Source organism: Nicotiana tabacum, chromosome 16 (genome assembly GCF_000715075.1).
Source record: "Nicotiana tabacum cultivar K326 chromosome 16, ASM71507v2, whole genome shotgun sequence".
NCBI classification, from domain to species: domain Eukaryota; kingdom Viridiplantae; phylum Streptophyta; class Magnoliopsida; order Solanales; family Solanaceae; genus Nicotiana; species Nicotiana tabacum.
The window spans coordinates 82,330,682-82,355,840 of record NC_134095.1 but is presented as its reverse complement, the minus strand read 5'-3'; the positions used below and the strand labels follow the sequence as shown (position 1 = coordinate 82,355,840).

The following is a 25,159-nucleotide window of genomic DNA, read 5'->3' as shown; positions in this document are numbered from 1 at the left end:
TGCTACCCGACCCACCCCTGAACCCCGCCCCACACTCTGCCCCACCCGAGTGAACGTGAGAGAGTATTAATTTGGTGAAGAAATCACAAATTTCCATGAAAATGAACCCTAAGCCCCTAACATCAATACCGCGTTGGGAACGTACATTGTCTCAAAAATCATAGGAAGGGGCCAGCGAAGCCATAATGGGCATCATTTAACTCGCAAACCACCACCCTTAAATTCAATTTGTCTTATATTTATTATTATTTATTTATTACCCCGATCTACCGTTTGCTTTCGTAAGTTGCAAAAACGCCTCTTTTCATCATTCACAACTTTTTGAATTCGGACATTTCTAGAAACCTCTATTTCCCCTTCTCTCTCTCTCTCTCATCGCACGGGAAGCAATTAAAGCAATCGATCTGCTTTCGGTGCATCCAGCAATCGATCGGCTCTTATTCAAGGTACGAACTACAAGCGTTGCGCGTAATCGCGTGCGCTGCCGTGTCTTTTTGTTGTTATTTTAATTTGGCAATCGGTCGTTGAAGTGATGATTTGTGTTGATTTAGTCTTGGAAATGATATTTCGATCGAACTAGAGTTGTCTAATGTGTTTGATCTTTGAGTTTAATTATTGTAATATATTTATTTTCCTATCCCTTGATTTTTGTTTAATTAATTAATTTTGATGCATTTGAAATATGGAAGTGCTAGTTGATCTCTCAAACTTGTTACATAGTATTATTTAGAATTTGAGTGAACTCAAGTGCTAGTGTGCTTATTCCTTGTGAGTTGTGAAGTTGTTCAGCATTTTTAATTAAGCAAGATATTTGGTTTTTTTTGAGCCGAGGGAGGTAAGGTCTGCGTACATATTACCCTCCCCAGACCCCACTTGTGGGATTATACTGGGTCGTTGTTCTTGTTGTTGCAAGATATTTGGTTTATGCATATTTCTGAGTCTGAACTGTACTCAGATGCATAAATTTGAGGTGTATTACTCCTCGTCCAATGTTGTACAAAGTAATAGAACTCATCCTGTGGCCGCAGAAAAAGTTTCAATTGAAATAAAATATAAACAAGCATTATTTGCTATACAATTTTTCTAGTTTCTTATAATACAACAACATATCCAGTAAAATCCCACTAGTGGGGTCCGGGAGACCCTCGGCTCAACAGAAGAGATAATAATTTCAGAAAAGATTTTCTAGTTTCTTATAATAAAAATAGAAAACTATGGAAGTAGAAAATCCGAACTGGTGATACCAGCTAGAAGATTAGTGCTTGCTAGAAGACTCGTTGTATATCAGAAACATAACCACTAGAGTTTATTAGAGAACCCCTAGCGTTAGATATTCCTTAAATATAGAGTATTGAAATATTATGGACTCAAACAGAGCATTTACGATATTAGCTAGGGGATTGAGACGTAGTTGTAGTAGTAGTTGTTGTTGTTCTTGTATTATTTAAAAGTTTGCATCGCCAGCTGGCAGAATGGATGGAAAGGAGGTATAAAGGAAGCGAAAAACAACAGTCTTATGGGACGATGCTTAAAAGCAGGGACGGAGCTAGCCTTGAAGATACGGGTTCGGCCAAACCCAGTAACTTCAGTTCAAACTCTGTATTTATCTTAAGAAATTTATTTAAGATGTACAAATTATCAATTTAGAACCCGATAACTTAAAAGGGTAGAATCCCGAATTTATAAGTTTCAAATCCTGGTTCCGACTCTGCTTAAAAGGCATTTTTTAATCTATAAAGTCAACTAAAAGGTGCATATTTATTTTAGATAAGGGACAATATAGATTTTACGGTACAGTATGGCTACTAAGTAGACATTGTATCATTAGCCTAAATGCTTCTATGAGGCTATTAATTTCTCTCTCACTGCTTTTCTCCTTCAATCATTTGAATATATCTTCTTTTTAACTTGTAGGAAATGGCTGCGGAGCCTACAAAAGATCATGACGACGTCGCTGACACAGAACCGGTCACTTCTACGGATAATGAAGCAAAGACAAAAAAGAAGAAAAAGAAGGGATTTTTCTCAAGAATGTGGAATAGTTTATTTAGATCCGGCAAAGATGATTTTGAGAAGAGATTGCAGCACATTTCCAAGGAGGAGGCTGCTGTTATTGCCAGAATAAATAAGCGATCTCTAAATTGGAGAAGGATGAATAGGCATCTCATTATACTTTCTGTACTTTTTGAGGTAATGTTCAAACTTCTAGTGCATGTCCTGATGTAGAAAATTAGAGTGCAGATCTTTTATTCTTATATAGATTTACCTTTTCTAGGCTTTTGAATTGGTTGTTTTTTTTCTGTACGTTCATGGTCGTTCGGATTTTGACATACATTCAGTTTGTCCAAACACACTTCACAACTGGTGAGGTCATCGAGTGGAGAGCAGTGACCATTTCTAATATATGGTTCCCTAAGTGGGAAGTTATCTGTGTTTAAGAGGAAATTACTGCATCTTTCTTCTAGTTTTATTGCCACAACACAGTCATACTTCTATATTATATGCATGAAAGTTCTATTGAATGAGCTAGCCTCCTTTCCATGTTTAGGAGGAAACTACTGCATCTTTCTTCTAGTTTTATTGCCACACCACGGTCATACTTCTGTACTATATGCATGAAATTTCTATTGAATGGGCTAGCCCTTCTCCTCAGGGGCGGATGCAGCTTGTTGGTACTGGGTTCACATGAACCCAGTTCTTTCGACGCGGAGTATAAATTTTTAGGTGAAAGTTACTAAAATTGCAATAAATACTAGATAGTAGATATGGACCCATAACTTTAAAAATATAGCGGGTTCAATGCTAAGAACCACTAAAGCTTAAATCCTGGATCCACCTCTGCTTCTCCTACAAGGCTGCATTATATCTACTCCTTCAGTTGGAAGGAGTAGATATGTTTACTCCTAATGTCCTAGTATGTTATCAGTCTCATTTCTATTTCTTTTTTCTGATGGTCAATTTTGACCTGTATTTTGGAGTAAAATGGAACATTATTGTTTCGTCTTTTGATAGTTAGAAATTTATTAGTTTACTTTTTGATAGTAGCTAGAAATTCAGGAATTACACCAGAATTTCTGGAAGTTATAGACGGCTTTTAACAAAATATTAACAGAATGTTTTTCCTTTGACAAATAAATATTAAGAGAATGTAATGCATGACTTTGCTGTTTTATGCTGCAGTCTAAATTTATAACTGTGAGCTGGGTACTTAATGGCAGTTGTGATGGAATAAAAAACGATCTAAGTGCAGAAATCTAGTTGATGGTTTTTCTTTAATCTAGTTAATTTTTCATTATTATGTTGAGCTTAGGTGAAGAACTTTTTAGTTCTCTGATGGGTTATTTGATAATCCTATTTGACACTATTATACAGTAAACACATCTGATAAGCATGAGGAAGATGCTGTTACAAATCTGGTTGAATGTTAAACTAATTAAAATGATTTGACGTGTAACTGAAAGTTGCAAATATGAGTGGATAAGGGTTTCTTCGAGCTAGAAATTTTATTTTAAGTAGTCAAAGCACACTGATTAGAGACACTTGCTCTAGTTGAAAGCGCCCTGCACCTCCAACCTTGAGGATAATTCGAGTTACCAAAGGAGAAAAAAGCGGGGGATGGTCATTGTTGACTCCTGGAGAAGGGGTTCTGGGGGTAGTGTGGAACCGTAGATCTGGGTTACCAAATAAATAAAACGATTTTAAACATACATCTTTTTAGTTGAATGGGATACTTTCCTTTTGAGTTCCATTGGATGAATTTGGCATGATGTAAAGAAGTTAAAACATAAAGCTTTTTAGTTTATTAGGATACTTCTCATCTGAATTTCAGTTGATGAATATAGCATGATGGTAAACAAGTTAAAGCATACATATTTTTAGTTTGCTAGGATGCTTCCCTTTTGAATAATGACAAGTGTATTAGGAACTGGTAAAATTTAATTTACTAGATTAAAATACACGTGAAATTTTTATTTTTAAAATGAGAAGTGTTGCCAGTACTTCGACAGATCATAAAATTCACACTTGTAATTACTTATGTAGGTGATTATGTAGCTAACTGATAATCAGTGTTCATCCTTATATGTTATATGTGTTCCCGACTGCTTGAGTTGGTTATTTATCTTATGGGCGTGGTATTGTGGCAATTTCAATTTTCAGGTTATTGCAGTGGGCTATGCTATCATGACTACAAGATCCCTTGAGCTAAACTGGAAAATGAGGGCATTGCGAGTTTTACCAATGTTTCTGTTGCCTGGGTTATCCTTCATTACATATTCAGCACTTGGAAGCTTCACAAGGATGTGTAAGTAATTCATGGTTGTTAGCTTACCAAAGTTCTCATACTACTCATTTCGTAGTCAAATTGTTATACCTCGTGGCTAGGAGATATTGTTTTTCCCTTTTTCTTACTTGCTTTGCTTGCTGGTGCTGATTGTAATATTGGACTTTGATGTTTACGGGCAAAGCTGGGAAAAGACAGAGAGATGACCTGGTTATTTTGTGTATTTTGTGCTCTAAGTTGAAGCTACAGTTCAATGTTCATAACTTATTCTAGCTACCTTGGGATCCTGCTTTTAGCATTTGTGGGTGCTTTAACTTGGGTAAGAATTATTTATGTGGTATACATGCTAGAACCAGTATTGTTCAAGTAATATGTTAAGCTTGAAAAATTAATTCCCTGTTGCTTACATATCAGTGTCTAGTATCTTGCCCAAGTAACAAAATTCTGGAAAACGAAGTTTCACAAGAAGGTTATGTTATAAATAACTGTCTAGGCAGGCAAATTTGTGCTCATTATAGGGTCAGTTGAAGTTCTGGCTTCTTTAGGTACATTATATTGATTTTCTAGATGGCTAGAAAGGGCTGTTTTTCTTCTTTTTCCCTTTCTCCAATAGATAATGTTGTTTATTGCTGTAACTTTCTTGCTTTTATCAGAATTTTTTTTCTGAAATTTGTGTTCTAGACCATGTTTGACCTGCATAGAGGTGATTGGTTGGTATTTAGGGAATGGGATACTGTGACTGAACTTTTTGAGTTGGGTTGAACTCCTGGCTTCATCAGGTATATTTCATTGATTCGTGATTCGTCGGCTAGGTGGCTGGACAAATATTGACAAATACACATGCACGCACACGAGAGCGCATTAATATAATATATCTATATTGTATGCTGTCATACATGGATCTTCCACTTACTGTCATTGGCTGGTTGCGATATGACACCACAGTGTGTGTGTAGGATCCGTGCCGGACCGGTCAGGCAAAGGAGGGGTTGTTGACTCAACACCAGTAAGAAGGAAGAAAAAGGAATGAGAGAAAAGATAAAGGGATAGAAGAAGGATGAGAAGGAAGAAAGCAATAGAAAAGAAGGAAAAGGAAAGAACAAGTGAAGAAAACACATTGTTAAATCGAGAAGTGAGGAGCAGTTCTACTGCTGCTGCTGTTGTCGCCGTTAGTTTACAATTCGAGAGCAATCTTTCGAACATAAAAACAAGGCGCAAGCTAGGGTTTCATTTTCAAAGCTGCTGTTAGGTTTGACTTAATGGGGCAGATTCTTTTAGGTTGTGTTGAATGGTTCAGGGTTAGCCCAAAACCAGAAAACACACTGACTGATTTAACTTGTTTTAGAACAACTGTATTTTCTTATGTGGGACACTCATACAATTTATTTTCTGCCACAAACAAGATTCACATTCTAATTATAAACAAGCCCAAGAAGAATAAAGTAAGTTGGAGTAACCTTGGACCACATAACTCAACTTAAAAAAGAAATAAGTTATAATGAACACTGCTGACCACTTAATAGATAGATTCTAACCACATTGTTAAACAGCAAAAAGATATTTTCAACAATTTTAAGTAAAATGTCAATATTTATCATTAATTTGCAGTATCTCCGCTACCACGCCTGTATCCATATCCATATCTCTAAATCGTAAAATTTAAGAGAAAGACGAACCCGACCTGTAGATCCATACCTGTATTGAATACTCACACCTTTGTCCTTGTAACACCGGCTTATATGTATTATTAATACGTTGTGAACTATGTGAAATGCATTGAATTGATATTTCTTATATTTTCTGCGTATGCTTTTGTGGTATTGGATATTGCATTTTTGTGTGCTAACCCTGTTTTCTGGCCTACAGAAAATATGTCTGATTGGACATTAATTGGGGGTATGGACTACTATTGTTGAAGTAGGCATAGTGGTGGAGGAAAGCATGACAATGAAAACAAACCATGAAAACGCAGAATTGATTGGTAACTGGACCGTAATAGAAAGCTAGTGGCTGTAGAAGCAGATAAAACTATGATTTAAGTTACTTCTAACCAAACTTACTAGTGAAAAGCTTATGTATAATGTCATATGAAGCCCTGATTATTTGGACGAAGCTATAATATCACATAAGAGCTCATACTTTAGCTTTCTCTGGTTTTTTGTTTGTTTCAAGGACATTTAGTAATACCCAAATGGTTGAGTAAATCTGATTTGGCTTTGTGATTATTATGTTAGGATTTCAAACAGCATGGGAATATCTATGACCCATATTTTTATATCACGTCAAATGATGTTATTGAAAATATTATCTAAAAATTTAATATTTTACAGTTTGACGTTGATATTTCCTTTTGGTTTTGGATTCTTCCTATTTGTCTATTCAACCTTGTGGCTTTCACTGAATTTGACATGTCCTCCTTGTTCGTGACTCCCTTAAAAGAATAGTGTTTTTTGTCTCTCATTTTTGTAGCTTATCCTTTGTGTGTCCTTGCAGGTGAACGCAAGGACCAGAAAACTTTGGAAAAGCTTCGAGCTGAAAGGCAAGCCAAGATTGACGAACTCAAAGAGAAGACAAATTACTATATAACTCAACAGCTCATTCAGGTGATAGCCATATGCAAGTTTTCGGGCTTATCCAAGTTCTTCACATATTTAATCATGAAATTGCTGTGATCAAAGAGTTCTTTTGTATTTAAACAAAAAATCATGAAGTTGCACTGTGGAAGGCAATAAATACTCCCTCTTTTGTCCTTGCCTCTATTATCGTGATTTTTCCAAGAACCTTTTCCTGAGGAATCCCAATTGTGAATGACATGCATGATATCTCATTGTTGAATCTTTTGTGTAGAGATATGACCCCGACCCAGCAGCTAAGGCAGCTGCAGCCACTGTGCTTGCATCCAAGCTTGGTGCAGATACTGGCTTGAAATTTCATGTGGGGGATGATACTAACCTTAATGCCCCTACTGGAAAGAGCAATGATGTAGAGGTTGTGCAATCTACTGGACTGAGAAATAGGAAGCAGGGCAGATCTAGTAGTCCAGAGAGTGCTGTACTAGATCATCATGAAGCAGAAATGCTTCAACATGCACAGCTTGAAGGTTCTGGTACGATGCAGCATCAGCAAACAGTTGTTGAGCATTACAACCCGACAGGTTCCAACACACAAGATGGAGGATGGCTTGCAAAAATTGCAGCATTGCTTGTGGGGGAGGATCCAACCCAGTCTTATGCACTCATATGCGGCAATTGCCATATGCACAATGGTAAGAATTAAAGAATTTTAGTGATCATTAAGCCTAATTCCTGGAGAGGATTCACGTAAAGAATGATAAATAAGTAATGGCATTACTATCATTTGCAGGGCTGGCCAGGAAAGAGGACTTCCCTTACATAACGTACTATTGCCCTCATTGCCATGCCCTGAATAAGTCTAAGCAAGTTGATGATTGTGGCTCTGGTACCAGTACCCCTAACCTCGGTTCCACAACTGTTGTGGCTGATATTGATTTGGTCAAACAAGGTGGTGGATCCATTCCGGATAAAATATCTGCATCCGCAAGTGGCAGTCCAGTAGCAACTCCAGTTGCAACAGAAGGTGAGAACATAGTGTCCAGCGCTTCTAACAGCTAAGAGATGGCGGAGTTTTGAATTGAGTCTTGCAGGCGAGTGCTTTTTTCTCCCTATGTGTAGCGGGTTTTTCTTTTCTTGGTAATGTGTAACTGTTGTAAACATAGTAGAAAAACATATTTTATGATTCATACGGGCAGCTTCCGTGGAAACCTTTCTACAGGCGCAATATACCTCAATTTCCTCCATATTGTATTCTTTTTTTTTTTTTTTGGAAATATTTAGGTCATCAGCAGAGCTTTATGAAATTTTGTGACTGCAGCGTTTGCAGTTCCTCTCACGTGTTTTCTCTTCTTGAATCATTTGTCTTGTACCTTTTCCTACATAAGTTGGGATGATATGCCTTTCCGCACTTCCTTTTTCGCTTGCTTGATTATTTGTGTTTGCCTTTACATATTCTCTTTTCTTAATAATCATTGCACTTCCATCGGTCTTATTGTTTCTCCTGAGTATGTTGTGCTGTCTAGAATATGTATGTGTATGATAAATACACAACGAAGTAAAATGTGACAATGACAAGATAATCTATTCTTAAGACATACGACCGAAAACACAATATATTTCATAACATAGAGAGAATTGTAGTAGACTAGAGTAGTGAATAAGCGATTGTTGTGATTAGCATGGTTCAATACCCTAATCCGTAGGATTGGAAAATCCACACTCTTTTTTAAATATTGCACGTTTGTTGCGACCTTCTTCACAATATCCAATGAGACGTCAAATGAAAAACCCTTGACAACATGGACGCACCGCTTGGTACTTTAGTTAGATGGATTTTCCAATGAAGAATGCAGACTCAAATAGGCTTAATATACATCTTACATTTTTGTGTTTCACCATCGCACAAACTTTCTGGTCAAAACATCCAATGATATATAAAAACGTCAAATAAATAATCTTTTGAAGCATGTTGGCATTCTCTTAGCTTACTTTAGCTGGAGCTAACATATTGCACGTCTTTAAGATCAGTAAATACTTAGGCAATTGGATTTGGTTCTGATTTTGTTTCTGGAAATGTGTGAAAAAATAAATTTAGAGAAAGTTTGTGTGTTTGGATTACCTTTTAAACCTTTTTTTCTTCCTGATAGTCTCAACAGTCCCTAGTACCCGTAAATCATGCAATTTAGCTATGAGAAACAAGCGCGATTTGATGTGAACATATAAGTTTTTTCTTCAAAAGGTTCCATTCGCTTTGATAATGTGATATTCTTCCCAGACGATCATATTAAGTTCATAAACCCTATACTATATGAGGGATGTTAGTTGTTTCACTGAATGTCTGAACCTCGACCTCCTTCAAAAAGAGTCCAAAATAGGCTCTTAAATGAACTTCACCCCACAAAAGGTGCTTTTATTTTTCTCCATTCATGGCAGTTTGGCTGTAAAATCAGCGACTATAGTTTAGGGGCGCCCAGACGAGTTTTGTGGCCTAAAGCCAAACTTTATGAGGGGCCTTAATTTTTTTTAAAAAAAAATTATTTATTTATTTGAAATCTATTTTCCTAGCGTTTTTTAGATACAAAGTTATTAATAATTTTCTTATAATCAATAACTTTCAGTAAGTCTTTCTTCATTGACAATATAGCTAATCCATTTAATCTTTTGAGATATTGTTGATCTTAGGTGAGATTTTATCAATTTTAATTTCGATTGTTTTTTTTGCTGAAACGACGAAAACAAGAGTTATTAACATTATCTATATCTATACTATATTAAAAGCACGAAGTCCCTTAGTGAAATATCGTTCGTCTTTTATACCCTTTAAAATATGGTTTCATACTAGACAATTAGTCATTTTACTATCACTCCTAATTTTTTTAGGACTTTAAAATCACCTAAGATTTTTCTTATTATGTCTTTCCTTAATCCTTATCGGAAGTATAGATGTAAAAAGTCAGTAATATTTAGCAACATGTAACACATTAATTATCAACCTAGCGTGAGTTATTTTCCATCCAAAGAAAAGCTATACTTCCATTATTAGATATTCTTTGACAAATATAAGAAGTATAAACAGAAATCAAGAAAATTAATTTAAAAATTAATTTTACACTCAAAATATTATTTAATTATATTTAAAAATTTTAAGACTCTAAAATTAGCTAAAAATTTTACTTATTAAATTTTTTCATTTGAACTATATAAAAATCTTAATATATAGAATTAGCTGACGTGTAACATATTTATTAAATCAAAACTAACCTGAATATTTGCCATTCAAAGCAAAGCTAAACTTCCATTGTGATATTACCATTGTTTCAGTTATCATTTCTCTTTTACTAATTCATGGTCGAAGAAAAATAATTTTATCAATTAAAATTTGAATGATTATAATAAAATAATAATAAGCATTAATTTTCTACATTATTTTTTTTGTAACATTTATTTTATATTACCATTCAATTAGAATTTCCGTATGATAACTAAACCTACATATGAAGAATTTTTTCTCTTTTTCATATTTTTCAATTTGAGTTCTAATAGAAATAAGATGGAATTCATATTAGGTACTTGAGAAAATATAATTTATTTTTATGGCAATAAAGAACATAATGGGTGTGTTTGGTATAACGGAAAATATTTTCTTGGAAAACAAGTAGTAATCATATTTATTTTTCGGTGTTTGGTATGCAAATTAAGGAAAATAACTTCTCAAGAGTATTCATAAATAATTTAGATACAATAAATATGAAGCCATAAACTTTCGAACCAATAACCTTCCGAACTCACAAATTTCATAAACTTCCGAACCGCTAATCTTTCGAAACCGCGAACTTTCGAACCCGTAAACTTTATAATTTCTAAACCCGTAAACTTCCAAACACATAAAACCTCCGAAGTCATAACTTTGGAACTTGTAAAATTTTGAACCTGTAAACCGAAAGATGAAAAAAATTAAAATAAAAATATATTTTAAAAAAAATACTTTTTTCGGGGGGGTGGGGTGGGTGGGTAGGGAACGAAAAAAAAGAAATTTGAAATTACAAAAAAAAAGTAAAAAATATTTTTCCCGGGGGGATTGGGGTGGAGGGATGGAGGGGAGGCAGTGTGTGGGTGGGGGCAGAAAAATGGAAAATCAGAAATTTAAAATTATAAAAAAAAAAAAATTGCGGGGCGGGGGGGGGGGGATAGTAGGGTGGATGGTGATGAAAAAAAAGCCTTTTTGAAGAGAGGGGATGGGGTGGATAGGGTGTGGGGAATAGGGTTGGGAAAAAGTGAGAAGGAGTTTTAGAAAATATTTTCCCTTCTCTTGATAAGGAAAACATTTTCCTTCAATTGGAGGAAAATGAGTTCATAAGGAAAATGTTTTCCTGAATATTTGAGCCAACCAAATATGAAAAAATTGGAAAATATTTTCGAAAAACATTTTTCTTCGTACCAAACACACCCATTTTCTCATGTTTATTGCATGATATTTAAGTACAGGTCGACATACTGTATATCCAATTTTGGTTGAGCTACGAAACCAATGCAGAACTCATATATTAAAGGTATGATAAGACTTTAGGATATTTTTGTGTGAAATCGTATTTTTCTTTATTAAGTTAGCATCTAATATGATTAACATTAACCGTTTTCAAGAATTTGTGGTTGTTAAATTTTATTTTATAACTCAATTACATAGTTTAACAAAATTTGTGTTATTCTTACAATTTTATACTCATTTGATATAAAGTACATAGTCATTTATTGAATGTAGTTTTAAATATCACACAAAAAAGAAGAGAGAAACATTATTCGAGTAGGAAAGGAATGTACAATTGTCTAAATTATTTATATTATTATAAAAGTACGAAGTCCCAATACAAAAAAGTAATCTTTCATGTTAAGACAAAATAACTAAAATTTTGAATTAACTAATTAGCAAAAGACTTAAATTTAATTATTTTTCAAAATCATCATGTAAGTAAAATTATTTTTCAAGTTAATAAAAATTTTAAGGTACATAAATTTATTTTCAATAAAAGAGTATTGGTAATGAAATAAATAAGAAAATAGAGCAAAATTAGTTACAATATAACATTAAAGGTCAAAGTGCTAAAAATGCAAACTTAATGCAATAAAATGTAACAACATAAGACAAGAGGTATTTAAATGTTATCATTATTTTTCTCTTCTTATAACCATCCTAATAAATGACAGTTCCCTATATTTACATTATTTTTTTTATAAAGTATTAACTATAATATTAGAGTTTTTTTAAAGATTTTATATTATTATTTATTTATCGAGCAAACTGGCTAAAAGGGATCAAGGTTCATCATATTTAAGAACTTATACTTTTTTTCATTTTATTCAATAGCTCATATTATTTAATATTTTTTATAATCTTTTAAAATTATATATTCATTGATATAAGGTACGCGCGCAAACTAGTATGATTAAATGAGCTTAAAAGGGGCTTTTCTTCCTTAAATTGAATGTACCATGTATCAATTAAACTGTTATTTTCTAATTGTACTATTTTTTAAAAATATTTTTAATTCTGAAAAGAAATCGAAATCATCAATATAGAATTGATATTTATGCTTTAAGGAATATTCAATATTAAGGCAATATTTTTTAAAATTTTCATCATCTGGTGATCTTAATTTTTACCGCTAAATAGAAAACCAAAAATGCTTTTATATGCTTCGAATTATTCAAATCTATTTTGAAGTGAAAAAAATAGCTTTGTCTACTATGTATAAAGTAATCAACGTCAAAGTACTCTTCAAAAGATAGAGATTTTATTATCAACATTCTCATCAAATTGTTATTTCCTATATATCATACTTTTCATACGAAATTCGGGTTCGATATTCATTTCAAGTGCAATTTCTTGGCAGAAATCATAGCAGTTGCAAATCCTTCTTCTCCATACTTGTTGAAGAAAGAAATCAAACTATTTTACTTCACCTTTTTTAAAACTTATACATATCCTATTAGGTGTAACAAAAAATGGTGCCCCGAAAAATGTGGGGCCTAAAGGTAAAAATTGCACGGTAACTTGTATCCATTTTTAAATAACTTTAGCCCCATTTCTCCTCCTTCTTTCTTTTGCTGCTGTTGGTGCTGCTATGAAGCTTCAGTTCATGGGATGATTGCCATAAATATGTTTATCAGATTATTTAAAAATAAATTATAAATAATTACGTAAGTTAGTAGACAATAATTTGTGAATATTTCTACGTACGTAAGTTAGTAGACAATGATAATTATGTTCTTTGTTCTTTTCTTTGTTTCCAAAATTTATGATTTAGATACTGTTGGCAATCTGATTATTTATCTAGTATGTTAGAAAGCTTTTTCAAAAACTTCAGCTTATATAGTGCTGAAGTTTTTACAAATGAACTAAATAACTTCAGCATCTTCTGCTGAAGTTTTTGAAAAAACTTTATGACAAAACTAATGAATCTAGGACAAAAAAAACTTCAGCTTTTAGTACTGAAGTTTTTACAAATGAACTAAATAACTTCGGCATCTTCTGCTGAAGTTTTTGAAAAAACTTATCCAGGACAAAAAAACTTCAACTTATTTAGTGTTGAAGTTTTTATAAATGAACTAAATAACTTCAGCATTTTCTGCTGAAGTTTTTGAAAAAGCTTAATGACAAAACTAATGAATCTATGACAAAAAAAATTTCAGCTTATTTAGTGTAATTACAAACAAAAACTTCAGCAAATAGAGAATAAAACTTCAGCTACTATGCTTAAGTTCAGTAATTACAAACAAAAACTTCAGCAAATAGAGAACAAAACTTCAGCTACTATGCTTAAGTTCAGCAATTACAAACAAAAACTTCAGCACACTTGGTTTAGCACACTTGCTACTTTAAGCCAGTCTACTAGAACGTTGAAGTTTTGCGTCATTGCCTTTGCTAATTCAACCTCGTATGCTGAAGTTAGGCGAAAAAGTGGGTAAACTTGCAATTTTTTTTGCAAAACGGACACAAGTTAAAACGTGACCCAAAAAGTGAGTATAGATGCAAATCACCAGCCTAAAGTAATTGCTTTACTTGATTTATGAAAGGCACACCCGTACTATACAGTTTAACGGTAATTTGCGTCTAAAAGTAGTTTTTAGTGTTTTGTGTAGTTTTTACTGTTGCAGATTTTGGCATTTGGCGGATCTTGGTTAATATTTTTTTTTTCCTTCATAGCTCTTGTTAAATCTAACAATTGAAGTTTTCTTAAAATTTGAAGTTAAAAAATAATTACTTTTGGCAAACTTACAGAACCAAAAGAGCTCACAAATATACTGAAAGGGTCACTTTAAACCTACCCCAAACATAAGGGATCAGTTTTGTCACTTTGTCCCCAACGTTCTTTCTTCTTTTTTTCCCCCAACTCCAAGGCGTTCTTCAATTCCCTCCAAAGATTTGTTGAGATCTTTCTTTTTTCTGTTCCTGAATTTCATCGCAAAAACAAGATCAAATCATCAGCATAATTTTGGATTCCTAAGAAAAGATGGTATTAGTAGCAGCGGTGAGGGATTATATCAATCGCATGTTGCAAGACATTTCTGGGATGAAAGTCCTCATTCTTGATTCTCACACGGTTTGTTCTTTTCTTTCCAATTTAAAGACACCCTTTTGTTTGCTTCTTTGTTTTTTGTGTTTTTGTGTTGTGTGTGTTGTGTGTGTTCTTTAATCTAATCTTTTTGGTGTTTATTTCGTTTTATTTAATTGAGATGGTCATGTTGTTATCTGATCCGATAAATGGGTGATAATTCCTATCCAATTTGAAATTTCTGGACTGGGAAAATAAGTTGAGTGAGATGACTCCTTTATAAAGTTGCCTTTTTGAGTAATAAGTCTAGTGATCTGATGCCTTCTTGGTTTGAATTAATGTGTAGTTACAGATTGATATTAAATGGTGGCTTAATGAAATATCTTGAGCTCAAAGAATGAAAAAAAGAATTACTTGGAGCTTCAATCAGTCTATCAACAGAGGCGGATCCAAGATTTTAACTTTATGGGTTTAGGATCCCACTGAACCTACTGACCATTTGAATACTGGGTTCAAAATTTAATACTTGTACATATTTAGTAGGTTTCTTAACAAATATAAATGGTCAGAGCTAAAGCTATTGGGTTCGGCTGAACACACTTCTTAGATTATACAACTGCCCATGTCTATCAACCATTCGACTAGTTCTAAATACCAACTTAGTTGGGCTAGCTATATGAATTCTTTGGATCAAATCTGTTTTTATTCAGGTTCATTTCATTTAATACTAAATATTTTGTCTTTTAAGCCAAATTAGGAGTTCTTTTACTAGAGATTCGCTGAATATCATACTTATCCTACAAAGTTATACAAGTCTAGCCAAAATGAAAGGACTCCTTACGAACGCAGGGTCTAATCCGATTAGCTGGTAATGGTTATATGGATCCTTTGCTTCCATTGTGTTTTTTTCTTAGTAAGTCCGGCTGCTTTCAAGAGATTGTAGGTCTTTTGAGACAAGAATCCTCAATATGATTTTAGGTCTATATCTTATCCTTTTAACACCTTCAATCATCTCAAGAGACTTTAACTGGAAATGTTGGACAGGGAAGCCAAGCTGTATGAGCTAACAAGATTGTTATCAATGTGGTCAATGAAACACAAAGGAAAAAAAAGAAGTGCTCATTGCTCAGGCCACATTGCGAATTTTATCATTGAGGGTATGGGTAGATTTTGAGATGCAGAAATAATATCAGTAATTCATAACTCGTTAGTTTTTTTTGCTTAATACGTCCGAAAAGGAGATGAAAGAATGAATAGTGTTATCATCGATTGTTGTAGTGCTGGGGTTTGTGGATGTCATTGAAGTGATTGTAGTAAAGCAAAGGCGAGAAACCCTTTCTTGTAGGTGGGCTGATGTAGTTGGCAGGGTAATTAGACTTTAGACAATGTTTGCACACCTTGTCGTGTTAGTTTGTGCGAGAGTAAGCTTCTGTTTTGAATTTCATATTGGAGCAGCCGTTTTACTTTCAAAGAGATCTAAGCTGCTGTTTATGAATTCTGAAGATAGAGGATCAGGTTCTCTTGACCTTGTTTCTTACTGGAGTAGATTTTGGCATGAGTTGGAAGTTCGGAAGGATGCATGCCTAAGGCATCAAAAGATACTCTATATAGCTAGAAAGACATATCAGGAACTTATCGAATTCAGTCACAGCTTGCATTTTTGAAAGGATGGAAGGAGAGGAATCATAGATGTTTTGAAGGAAGAAGAAAGACCACGGAGAGATTCAAGTTCAAATGCGTATGGTTTTTGGTGTGACTCGAAGCTGTCAATGGTATACTTATCTTAAGTGGATTTTGTTATTTCTCTACATAGGTTGGTGTGTGAGTAAATCTCTGTACTTTAGTATAGGTCCAGCAACCATTTGGGGCTAACTTTGTATCTAATTAGAAGTTTTATGATACACTAGCAGTGAGTGCTCTCTACAGAACAGTTAAATTAAGATGCAGCAGGGAACTGACAGTTGCCTAATAGATGAAAACTTGATCAATCCTTTTCTTCTCAGTTCTATTAGCTTTGTCTTATATGTGTTCCCTCTTATGGCTAGCAGTGATGAGTGATGACTTCTTTTCTATGGAAAGCTGCCTGTTCCAGGAGATATTATGCAACCAACTTTTAATTTCCCTTGGTCCATTAGAAGAAGAAGAATAGAATACGCTTTGCATGTGCAGCAGGGTGGAAGTTCTCTAGATAAGGGTGTATTAGGTGTGGAATCAGGGTTCTGGAAGACGGTCTGCTGGATTTTAAGTTGTTTCCATTTCTATTTTTTGGATCAAGTAATGACTTCAGTTGTTTCTGCTTCTAGGTAGATTTTGACTGTTGGATACATCAATTAGTTTTGGGATGGTATTTTGGAATATAGTCGTCTACGGCATCTAAGCACTGCTTCTACCTATTTGTGTTTTTCTTTTATTGTAGTTAAGCTGGTAAAATATGATCACAAATGATGTAATTCTGCTTTACTATCAATAAACGGTGGCCCAGAATAATAATTAATCTTGTTTGATTCTTAAGATGTTAGGTGTAAGTTAAGTTTTAATTGATTATATCTGCAAAATCTCTTCTTGTGTTAATGCTATTTTGTCATAAATTGTGGTGTTTACTTTTTGTTGTTAATGAGCAGGTTAGTTTTGTTAGTGTTGTGTACTCTCAATCAGAGCTCCTGAAGAAGGAGGTGTTCCTGGTGGAGCTGGTAGATTCTATTTCAATGTCCAAGGAATCCATGTCACATCTTAAAGCAGTTTATTTTCTAAGACCGATATCAGAGAATATTCAGCATATGCGGCGTCAACTGGCTCAGCCAAGATTTGGAGAATATCACCTTTGTAAGTATGTCCTCTATAATTGGACGGCACAGGAAATCTGCTAATAAGTTCAGGCTATATATTAAAATATTTCAAAAGAACATGTTAGTGTAAAATGCTGTTGTCCAAAGATTCTCAAGGATAAAACATTTAACATATCCTTTTTGTTGTGCAGTTTTCTCCAATATTTTGAAAGATACTCAACTTCATATGTTAGCCGATTCAGATGAACATGAAGTTGTCCAGCAGTTGCAGGTATGTTTAGAATTAGCATTTTCTACTGTTTAAATGGGAAATCATGTGCATTTGAAAAAGGATATTGCATAATATGGAAAAAACTAAGAAATTGTTGCTGATAACATCTTTCTATTGGAGCTCTAAAAATTTGTTGTGGCCTGTAACTTGTTTAAATTTTTTATTGAAACTAGACATTCGCTATGTTACATGATTATTGACGTGATTTGCAGGAATTTTATGCAGATTTTGTTGCGTTGGACCCTTACCATTTCACGTTAAATATGGCCTCAAACCACATGTATATGCTCCCAGCAGTTGTAGATCCATCAGCACTACAGCAGTTTTGTGAACGAGTTGTTGATGGAATTTCTGCGGTTTTCCTGGCGTTAAAGCGAAGGCCTATTATTCGATATTCACGGACATCTGATATTGCGAAAAGAATAGCACATGAAGCTTCTGTAAGCACGCCAACTGTATCTTTCTTTTTCGTCATGTTTGTTCTTTGTAGTCTAGAAAAAAAGGGCAGCCCAGTGCACTAAGCTCCAGCTATGCGCGGAGGTCCAGGGAAGGGCCAGACCACAAGGGTCTATTGTACGCAACCTTACCCTGCATTTCTGCAAGAGGCTGTTTCCAGTTTCCACGGCTTGAACCCGTGACCTCCGGGTCACATGGCAGCAACTTTACCAGTTACGCCAAGGCTCCTCTCTTGCAATAATCCTAATAATAGAACTTGATAGACTCTTTGTAGTCTATCAAGTTCTATTATTAGGATTATTACCTCTCTTGCTTGAGGTTGAAGGTGCAGTTGATTTTGGATATTTCAGATTGGAAAAGTAAAAAGTTGAACACAATTTTCTTCTGTCGATATTGCAGAAGCTGATGTACCAGCAAGAGAGTGGTCTTTTTGATTTCAGGAGAACAGAAGTTTCTCCGTTGTTGCTAATAATTGATAGAAGGGATGACCCAGTGACTCCACTGCTTAATCAGTGGACCTATCAGGTATGACTAGTCTGTAAGTTCTCTGTCCTTGTTATTTCTAACAGATTGTGCCTCTTCTGTACTTCTGTTATTTTCATCAAATTTAGCCGTGGAAACAGCCTCTTGCAGAAATGCAAGGTAAGGTTGCTTACTATAGACCCTTGTGGTTCGGCCCTTCCCCCGACCCCGTGCGTAGCGGGAGCGTAACCGGGCTGCTCTTTTGTGCCTCCCCCTCTTCTTCTTCTTCAAGTGACGTTAGTGTGTCACTTCTTTAAGTAATGCTGCTCATTTGTGCTATGTACTTTTACAGGCAATGGTTCATGAGTTGATAGGCATTCAAGATAACAAGGTCAACCTGAAAAATGTTGGCAAGTTGCCAAAAGATCAACAGGTTCAAAGTTATTTCCTCTTGTATCTAAATACAGCCTTGTTATCTTGGATGATTCATTACCTGTTGATTCTTTATGATTTTAGGAGGTTGTGCTATCATCTGAGCAAGATGCATTTTTCAAAGCTAATATGTATGACAACTTCGGAGATATTGGAATGAATATTAAGAAAATGGTGGACGACTTCCAACAAGTGGCAAAAAGTAACCAAAATATCCAGACGATAGGTTTGTATTTGCGAGCTTGTAGCTTAACTTTGGGTTGTACAGAAAGTGTTTCTGTTGCAACTCCGACATGGTATTTTTCTTCTAAAGAAGCTTCTATTCATAAGGCTTGCATTTTTGCAGAGGACATGGCTAAATTTGTGGACAACTACCCGGAATACAGAAAAATGCAAGGCAATGTTTCTAAGCATGTGACACTGGTTACGGAAATGAGCAAGATAGTTGAAGAGCGAAAACTCATGTTGGTTTCACAGACAGAACAAGAATTGGCTTGCAATGGCGGACAAGGGGCAGCATTCGAGGTAGCCTAGTCCTTCAGTATTGAACCATAACTTTCTTATCAGTTATGGAAAATAAATGTGGAAAACTTAAGTAGAAAATAAGGAAAATTTTCGTCTAGTCTTCTCTCTGTTTTCTACTTTTGGTGGTTATTTGGGCCAAGTTTTACATGCTAAATTCCTTTTTTTTTAATTAACTAGTTTGAATTCTGAAATTCCTTTGATTGCGTTGAAGATGTAACTAAAACCAAGGTCATTCCATGTTTAAGCAACAACAGTTCTTCTTTGGAACTTTGTTTGAAATTATTGTTTTAATGAACACATACTGCTAAATTGAAACTAACTGAGTTGTTCGTTAGAGGGGAGGAGGGACGAGGCAAAGAGATGCTTATTGTTGCATGTTATCACTTCTGAAACCATTATTACACATGATACAAACAATCTGGTATAGACAAGTCCTGGATAACAAGAGCTTAGGGTGTATCAAGTAAACTTGCCGCCTAGAAAGATAAACATGGACTAATGCGGTTTGATGTAGTCGTGAGCATATGTCGCTGAACCGAGGCATGTAACTTCTGAGTTGATGGTGTGCTTGTCGTGGTAAAGGGTATATTACTGTCACCAATCCTCCTGATCCTCTTGGGTCCCAATTTTTACTTATACCCAAAATAAAAGGAGAAGAAATGGAGTATCCCTGTCACCTCCCACCCTCTTGGTGAATGGATACACTAAACTATGAAGCATGGACATGAGAGTTAAGTCCACGTATTTGTGTTGGTCAGGTGTTAGCTAGCAATGTGCATGAAATTTATATGTTGTTTATGTCTCTTATTAATTTTTGTTCATCTATTTGGAAATTTTTTACTGATCTAGGAGTTTTTTTAAAGTTCCTGTTGGGTTTATTTACTGTGTTATTGTTGTTTTATAGGCTGTGTATTACTTATAAAAGTGTTACTTAAAAGAACATACATAAATTATAACATACTGTCTAATCCGTGTTGTGTCATCTTTTTTGAGTTTAACATTTTTGGGGTAAATCCCACCCCTAAACCCCTAGTTTCATGGGCCAACTCTTGTTTTTTTTTTTTTGTTTTTTTAACTTTTCCCCCTTGGTGACTTGAAATCCAATTTCAACAATTGTGTCTCGGATTCTACTCTTGTGTCCCTATCCACGCTGTTAGGTGTTACACATTGATAATGTCATAACTATAGAGTTGTATTTGCATCTAATTTGTGATTTCCATATATAAAGTGGCTATTCAAGATACAACACATGTAGGATGTAATTGAAATCTACTTTTGAAATTACTAATATGTCAATGAGTTCGCTGGCCATGAACAAAATTGTCATACAACCTTGTATATTGTTGATCCTTGAAATGATACAAGTTTCTGTACCTCCTAAAAGAAAAGAGGAGGTGACAAATTTGGTTCAATCCAATACTAAATTGTTTAATAAATATTCTCTACCTTTCTTTGCTAAAATGATTCAGGTACATCACTGATATGTTCGGTGTTAATATTTTCTGATAAGCTCACTGCATTGATAACTTCAATCTTGACTTGAGATTTAGTGCAAAGTAGTCTGTTGACACTACTAAATATATGCTGTTGGTGCGCTGTTTGGACAGACTCCGCAGAAGCAAGTTCCAAATCTTTTAAACATGCTAATTCTATTCAGATATCTGGCAAGCAAACCAATACAGTGGGATAACGGCTCTGAAACTGAACTGATTCTCATGTCAGATGCTCATAATGTAAAATGTATTAACATGTCTGATATTGAGCCACAAATGTTAATTATATTTACTGTTTTGACTCGTCTTGTACTTAGCACTAGTGACTATAAGATTTGAAATCAGTGGAAGACGACGATCATTTTGGGTAAAATATCTTTTCTAAATGTTGCTATCTCTGCAGGCCGTGACAAATCTACTGAATAATGATAATATCTCTGATATTGACCGCCTGCGCCTCGTCATGCTGTATGCCTTGCGCTATGAAAAGGAGAGCCCTGTTCAACTCATGCAGCTATTCAACAAATTGGCATCTCGTTCGCCCAAGTATAAGCCTGGAGTAAGGAGGATTACTATGATTGTTGTCTTTTTCAGTTTCTCCTATGTGTTAGTCCTGCTATCCTTGTTCTCTTTGCATTTATTACCTGTATCTTACAAATTGTTCTGCCCTTGCTCATTGTTTCTCTCCATGTGAAAGAGTGAAAAAGAGATAATTAGGACCTCACTTGGTGCCTTCTGTAAAGGCAAATTTCTTTTAGCTAACAGTTAATGTGCTTTATTCTCTTTGTGGATTGATCTGATCTATTTGTGGATGCTCAAAAGATTATTGCTTCTGATGGTCTTAAAAAATTCTACTTTTCTCTTTATGCTCTAAAGATTGTACAAATAGGAAAAAAAGGGGAAACAAACAGCATTCTTTAAAATCGTGGTTATTATGTTTCATATAAGTAGGTAAAAAGTCAGTTAGTCTTGTTTATTTCATGCTTTTTGTTGGTTATAGTTTATGTGTAGGTATTTTGCATCAAAGTATATTTTCTTCTATTGTTGAGTTGATTGTTAATCTGAACTTGATGTTATATTGACTATTCCATATGACAAATGAAATCATTGTTATTGGTTATGGTTTGAAGCTAGTGCAATTCCTTCTAAAGCAAGCAGGAGTTGATAAGAGAACTGGGGATCTGTACGGGAACAGAGATCTCCTGAACATTGCGCGTAACATGGCTCGTGGGCTCAAGGTGCGTCTAGGATGTAGAATACTTTTTTTTTCTCTCTGTACTATTAACAGAAACCAGAACTCTGTATAATCTAGAATTGTAGAAACATCTCTTCAAGCATTCGTATTTGGAAAAAGAAAATGCTAGTGTTAATATCCGCCTAGTCCCTCTTGGTTAATCTAAATTATGTTCCCAAATAGATAATCTAAAACTTCCAAATTGCTCGAGAAGTACTAAACAGTTCGGCTACTTACCAGAAAATACTAAAAAGTTGAACACAAAAATGTCTTTTTTGATATTTCCCTTTCCAGAGTTATAATGCCCCCCACCCCAACCCATCACCTCACCGAAATGATTATTACTATTTTTATCCAACACCTTGTAGATGCAGATTTTAATGGCTTACAGTTGAGTTTTATCTCAGGGGGTTGAGAATGTGTATACCCAGCATCAACCTCTTCTTTTCCAAACCATGGAGAACATCACCAGGGGGAGGTTGAGAGATGTGGACTACCCTTATGTAGGAAATCATTTTCAACAGGCCAGGTCAGTCAGTTGAGCTGCAATGATATTTTAAATTTTATTATTTCCATACTATTTTCTGCATCTTCTCTAGTTTTAGCGCGCCAAGGGAAAGACTAGAGTAAGCAGTACTCTAGCCAACTGACTTGCTTTTATTTGCAAGACCTTGGCAGTTTGATGTAAGAAGTGCAATTACTTTCTATAAATAATTCTGGCATGCACGAAATCTTCCTCATCGTAAGTGCGTGGCTCTGATACTAAAGTCACTATCTGTGTTATACATTTTAAATAGGGTTCAATAGATTTCTTTTGTGGTTATGCTAATACTTTGAAGAATGTTAATTTTGTAAACCAACAATTAGTGTCAGACAAACTTTTTTGTGTTTTTCTCTTCATAGTTTTTGAAACTTAGATTCGAAATGAGTTCAACTAAACTTGCTAGTCACATTTTAGGGTTGAAGATGAGGTGGAACCAGAGATAGAGTCAGGATTTGAAGTTTATGGGTTCTAAATTTGCTACGGAACCCATAACTCGTCTTAGTTACCGGGTTCGCAATTGAATATTTATACATATTTTAATGAATTTGTTAGTACAGATATAGTGTTTAACCAAAAGTGATTGAGTTCGCCCGAACCCGCCCCTCATAGGCTAGCTCCGCCTCTGGGTGGAACCTGGCTGAAAATACGATGGTGCTTAAACAATTTATGTGGCTAAAACAACCTTAATTGTTTGTCATATACAGGCCACAGGAGGTGGTGATTTTCATTGTTGGCGGGACAACATATGAAGAGTCACGTTCAGTTGCTCTGCAGAATTCTACAAATTCGGGGATCCGTTTTATACTTGGTGGTTCTGCCCTTTTAAATTCTAAGAGGTATGCTCTCCTTTTTATTCCAAACATCATCTTCTCCCAGTTATATTAAACTCTCTTATGCATTCAGTTAACCGAAATATTTTGTAATGTGTGTGGTGGACATGTAGATTCTTGAAGGACCTTGAAGAAGCTCAGAGAATCGCTCGTACAAGCACCAATATGGTGTGAATGTTGGACTCTATAGTACCTTGTGAAAATCTGAAAACTTACAATCTCAGGTAAAATCCAAGTTAAGCTTACCGCCCCTGTAATAAGTATACAACTTTTCAGCAGTGTTGATGATGACACTAGCTTTCGTGTTTAGTCTAAAAGGGGATATTTGGTTTCTGCAGAAGTACATAAAGAGCTGAGTGCGCTGATGAAAGTCCGATAAATACATTTTGTAGCCTTTGTAGTCATCTTCTTTCACAGCCTCCGTTTCCTGCCAGAGTGAGACGGTTTCTGAGACTTGTTCATCTGTATACCTCTTTCCATATACGCTATATTTGTTGTTTACATGTAATATTCTCATACTCCTGAGATCCTTTCTAGTCTTGTATTCTTGTAGGATTTCTGGGATTCTTCTAGGCTTGAATGATTTGAGCAGCTTTCTCAACTATTAATTGAAATCACACACAAGCTTTTCTGACGGAGGTGTAGTAATAGTTGTTGTATGTTTCTTTTTTTTTTTCTGCCTTCTTTTATATTTGGCAAAATACCTTAAATCACCCCTAAACTTGGCTCAGATTATTAGTATCCTCCCTGAACTATGCCCGGTCTTAATTACCCCCCTCAACTTGGCCTTTTGAGAGACATTACCCCCCTAAACGCTGATGTGGCAAAAAGTGTGGGTGCACTTGCCTGCCACGTGGATTTTTCCTGTATATGTGACATTTTTTTGAAAAATAAAATATACTTTTTACCGTTTTAAGAATATTATTCTTTTAGATAATTTTTTTCGAATATAATTTATAATAAAAATTGGATAAAACTATATTATTTAGGCTAAATATTTTTATTTGGCCAAAAATAATAAACTTTTAATTACTATTTTTTTTAATTTGACCTGAAAATAAAGATTTATACAATTGAAATAAATAGTCAAGGCATCTAAAAGTTATAAAAAATAAATAGTCATAACATCAATACACTCTTTTTATTTCTTCTTTTGATGCAATAACTATTATTTCAATTCTGTATTTTTACCTTTTTAGGTAAAATTTGTAAAAATAAAAAATAAAAAATTAGAGCACTGTATTAGTGCTATATAAAAAATTATAGCCAAAATAATTAATTTCAAACTATGTATTTTTTAAAACTTTTTAAATGCCTTGACTATTTATTTCAATTGTATAAATTTTTATTTTCAGGTCAAATTCAAAAAAAGATTAACTAAAACTTTATTATTTTTGTCCAAATAAAAATATTTAGCCTAAATAATGTAGTTCTATCCAAGTTTTATTATAAATTGTATTCGAAAAAAATTATCTAAAAAAGTAATATTCTTAAAACGGTAAAAATATATTTTGTTTTTCAAAAAAAATACCACATATACAAAAAAATTCACGTGGCAGGTGAGTGCACCCACACTTTTTGTCACATCAGCGTCTAGGGGGTAATGTCTTTCAAAAGGCCAAGTTGAGGGAGGGGTAATTAAGACCAGACATAATTCAGGGAGGATACTAATAATCTGAGCCAAATTTAGGGGTGGTTTAAGGTATTTTGCCTTTATATTT

At 34.5% G+C, this 25,159-nt stretch overlaps 2 protein-coding genes across 3 annotated transcripts; both read left to right on the top strand.

Moving 5' to 3' along the window:
• The first annotated feature begins 243 nt into the window (after positions 1–243).
• Positions 244–8,191, top strand: LOC107761443 (uncharacterized protein At2g24330-like). 2 transcript variants are annotated; one of them, XM_016579663.2, is made up of 6 exons: positions 244–446; positions 1,915–2,190; positions 4,159–4,303; positions 6,776–6,885; positions 7,130–7,547; positions 7,646–8,191. In XM_016579663.2, the coding sequence occupies exons 2-6, from the start codon at positions 1,918–1,920 to the stop codon at positions 7,912–7,914; spliced, it is 1,215 nt and encodes a 404-aa protein (XP_016435149.1). In that variant the 5' UTR covers positions 244–446; positions 1,915–1,917; the 3' UTR covers positions 7,915–8,191. The 2 variants fall into 2 exon arrangements, with proteins under 2 accessions (XP_016435149.1, XP_075089107.1); XM_075233006.1 differs by lacking the exon at positions 244–446 and adding an exon at positions 1,440–1,579.
• A 5,974-nt stretch (positions 8,192–14,165) lies between these two features.
• Positions 14,166–24,072, top strand: LOC107795570 (vacuolar protein sorting-associated protein 45 homolog). Its single transcript, XM_016618235.2, has 14 exons — positions 14,166–14,453; positions 17,027–17,228; positions 17,383–17,462; positions 17,675–17,902; positions 18,318–18,443; positions 18,733–18,813; positions 18,897–19,038; positions 19,159–19,337; positions 21,234–21,389; positions 21,961–22,068; positions 22,472–22,593; positions 23,313–23,444; positions 23,552–23,662; positions 23,777–24,072. The coding sequence occupies exons 1-13, from the start codon at positions 14,364–14,366 to the stop codon at positions 23,610–23,612; spliced, it is 1,707 nt and encodes a 568-aa protein (XP_016473721.1). The 5' UTR covers positions 14,166–14,363; the 3' UTR covers positions 23,613–23,662; positions 23,777–24,072.
• The last annotated feature ends 1,087 nt before the right edge of the window (positions 24,073–25,159 follow it).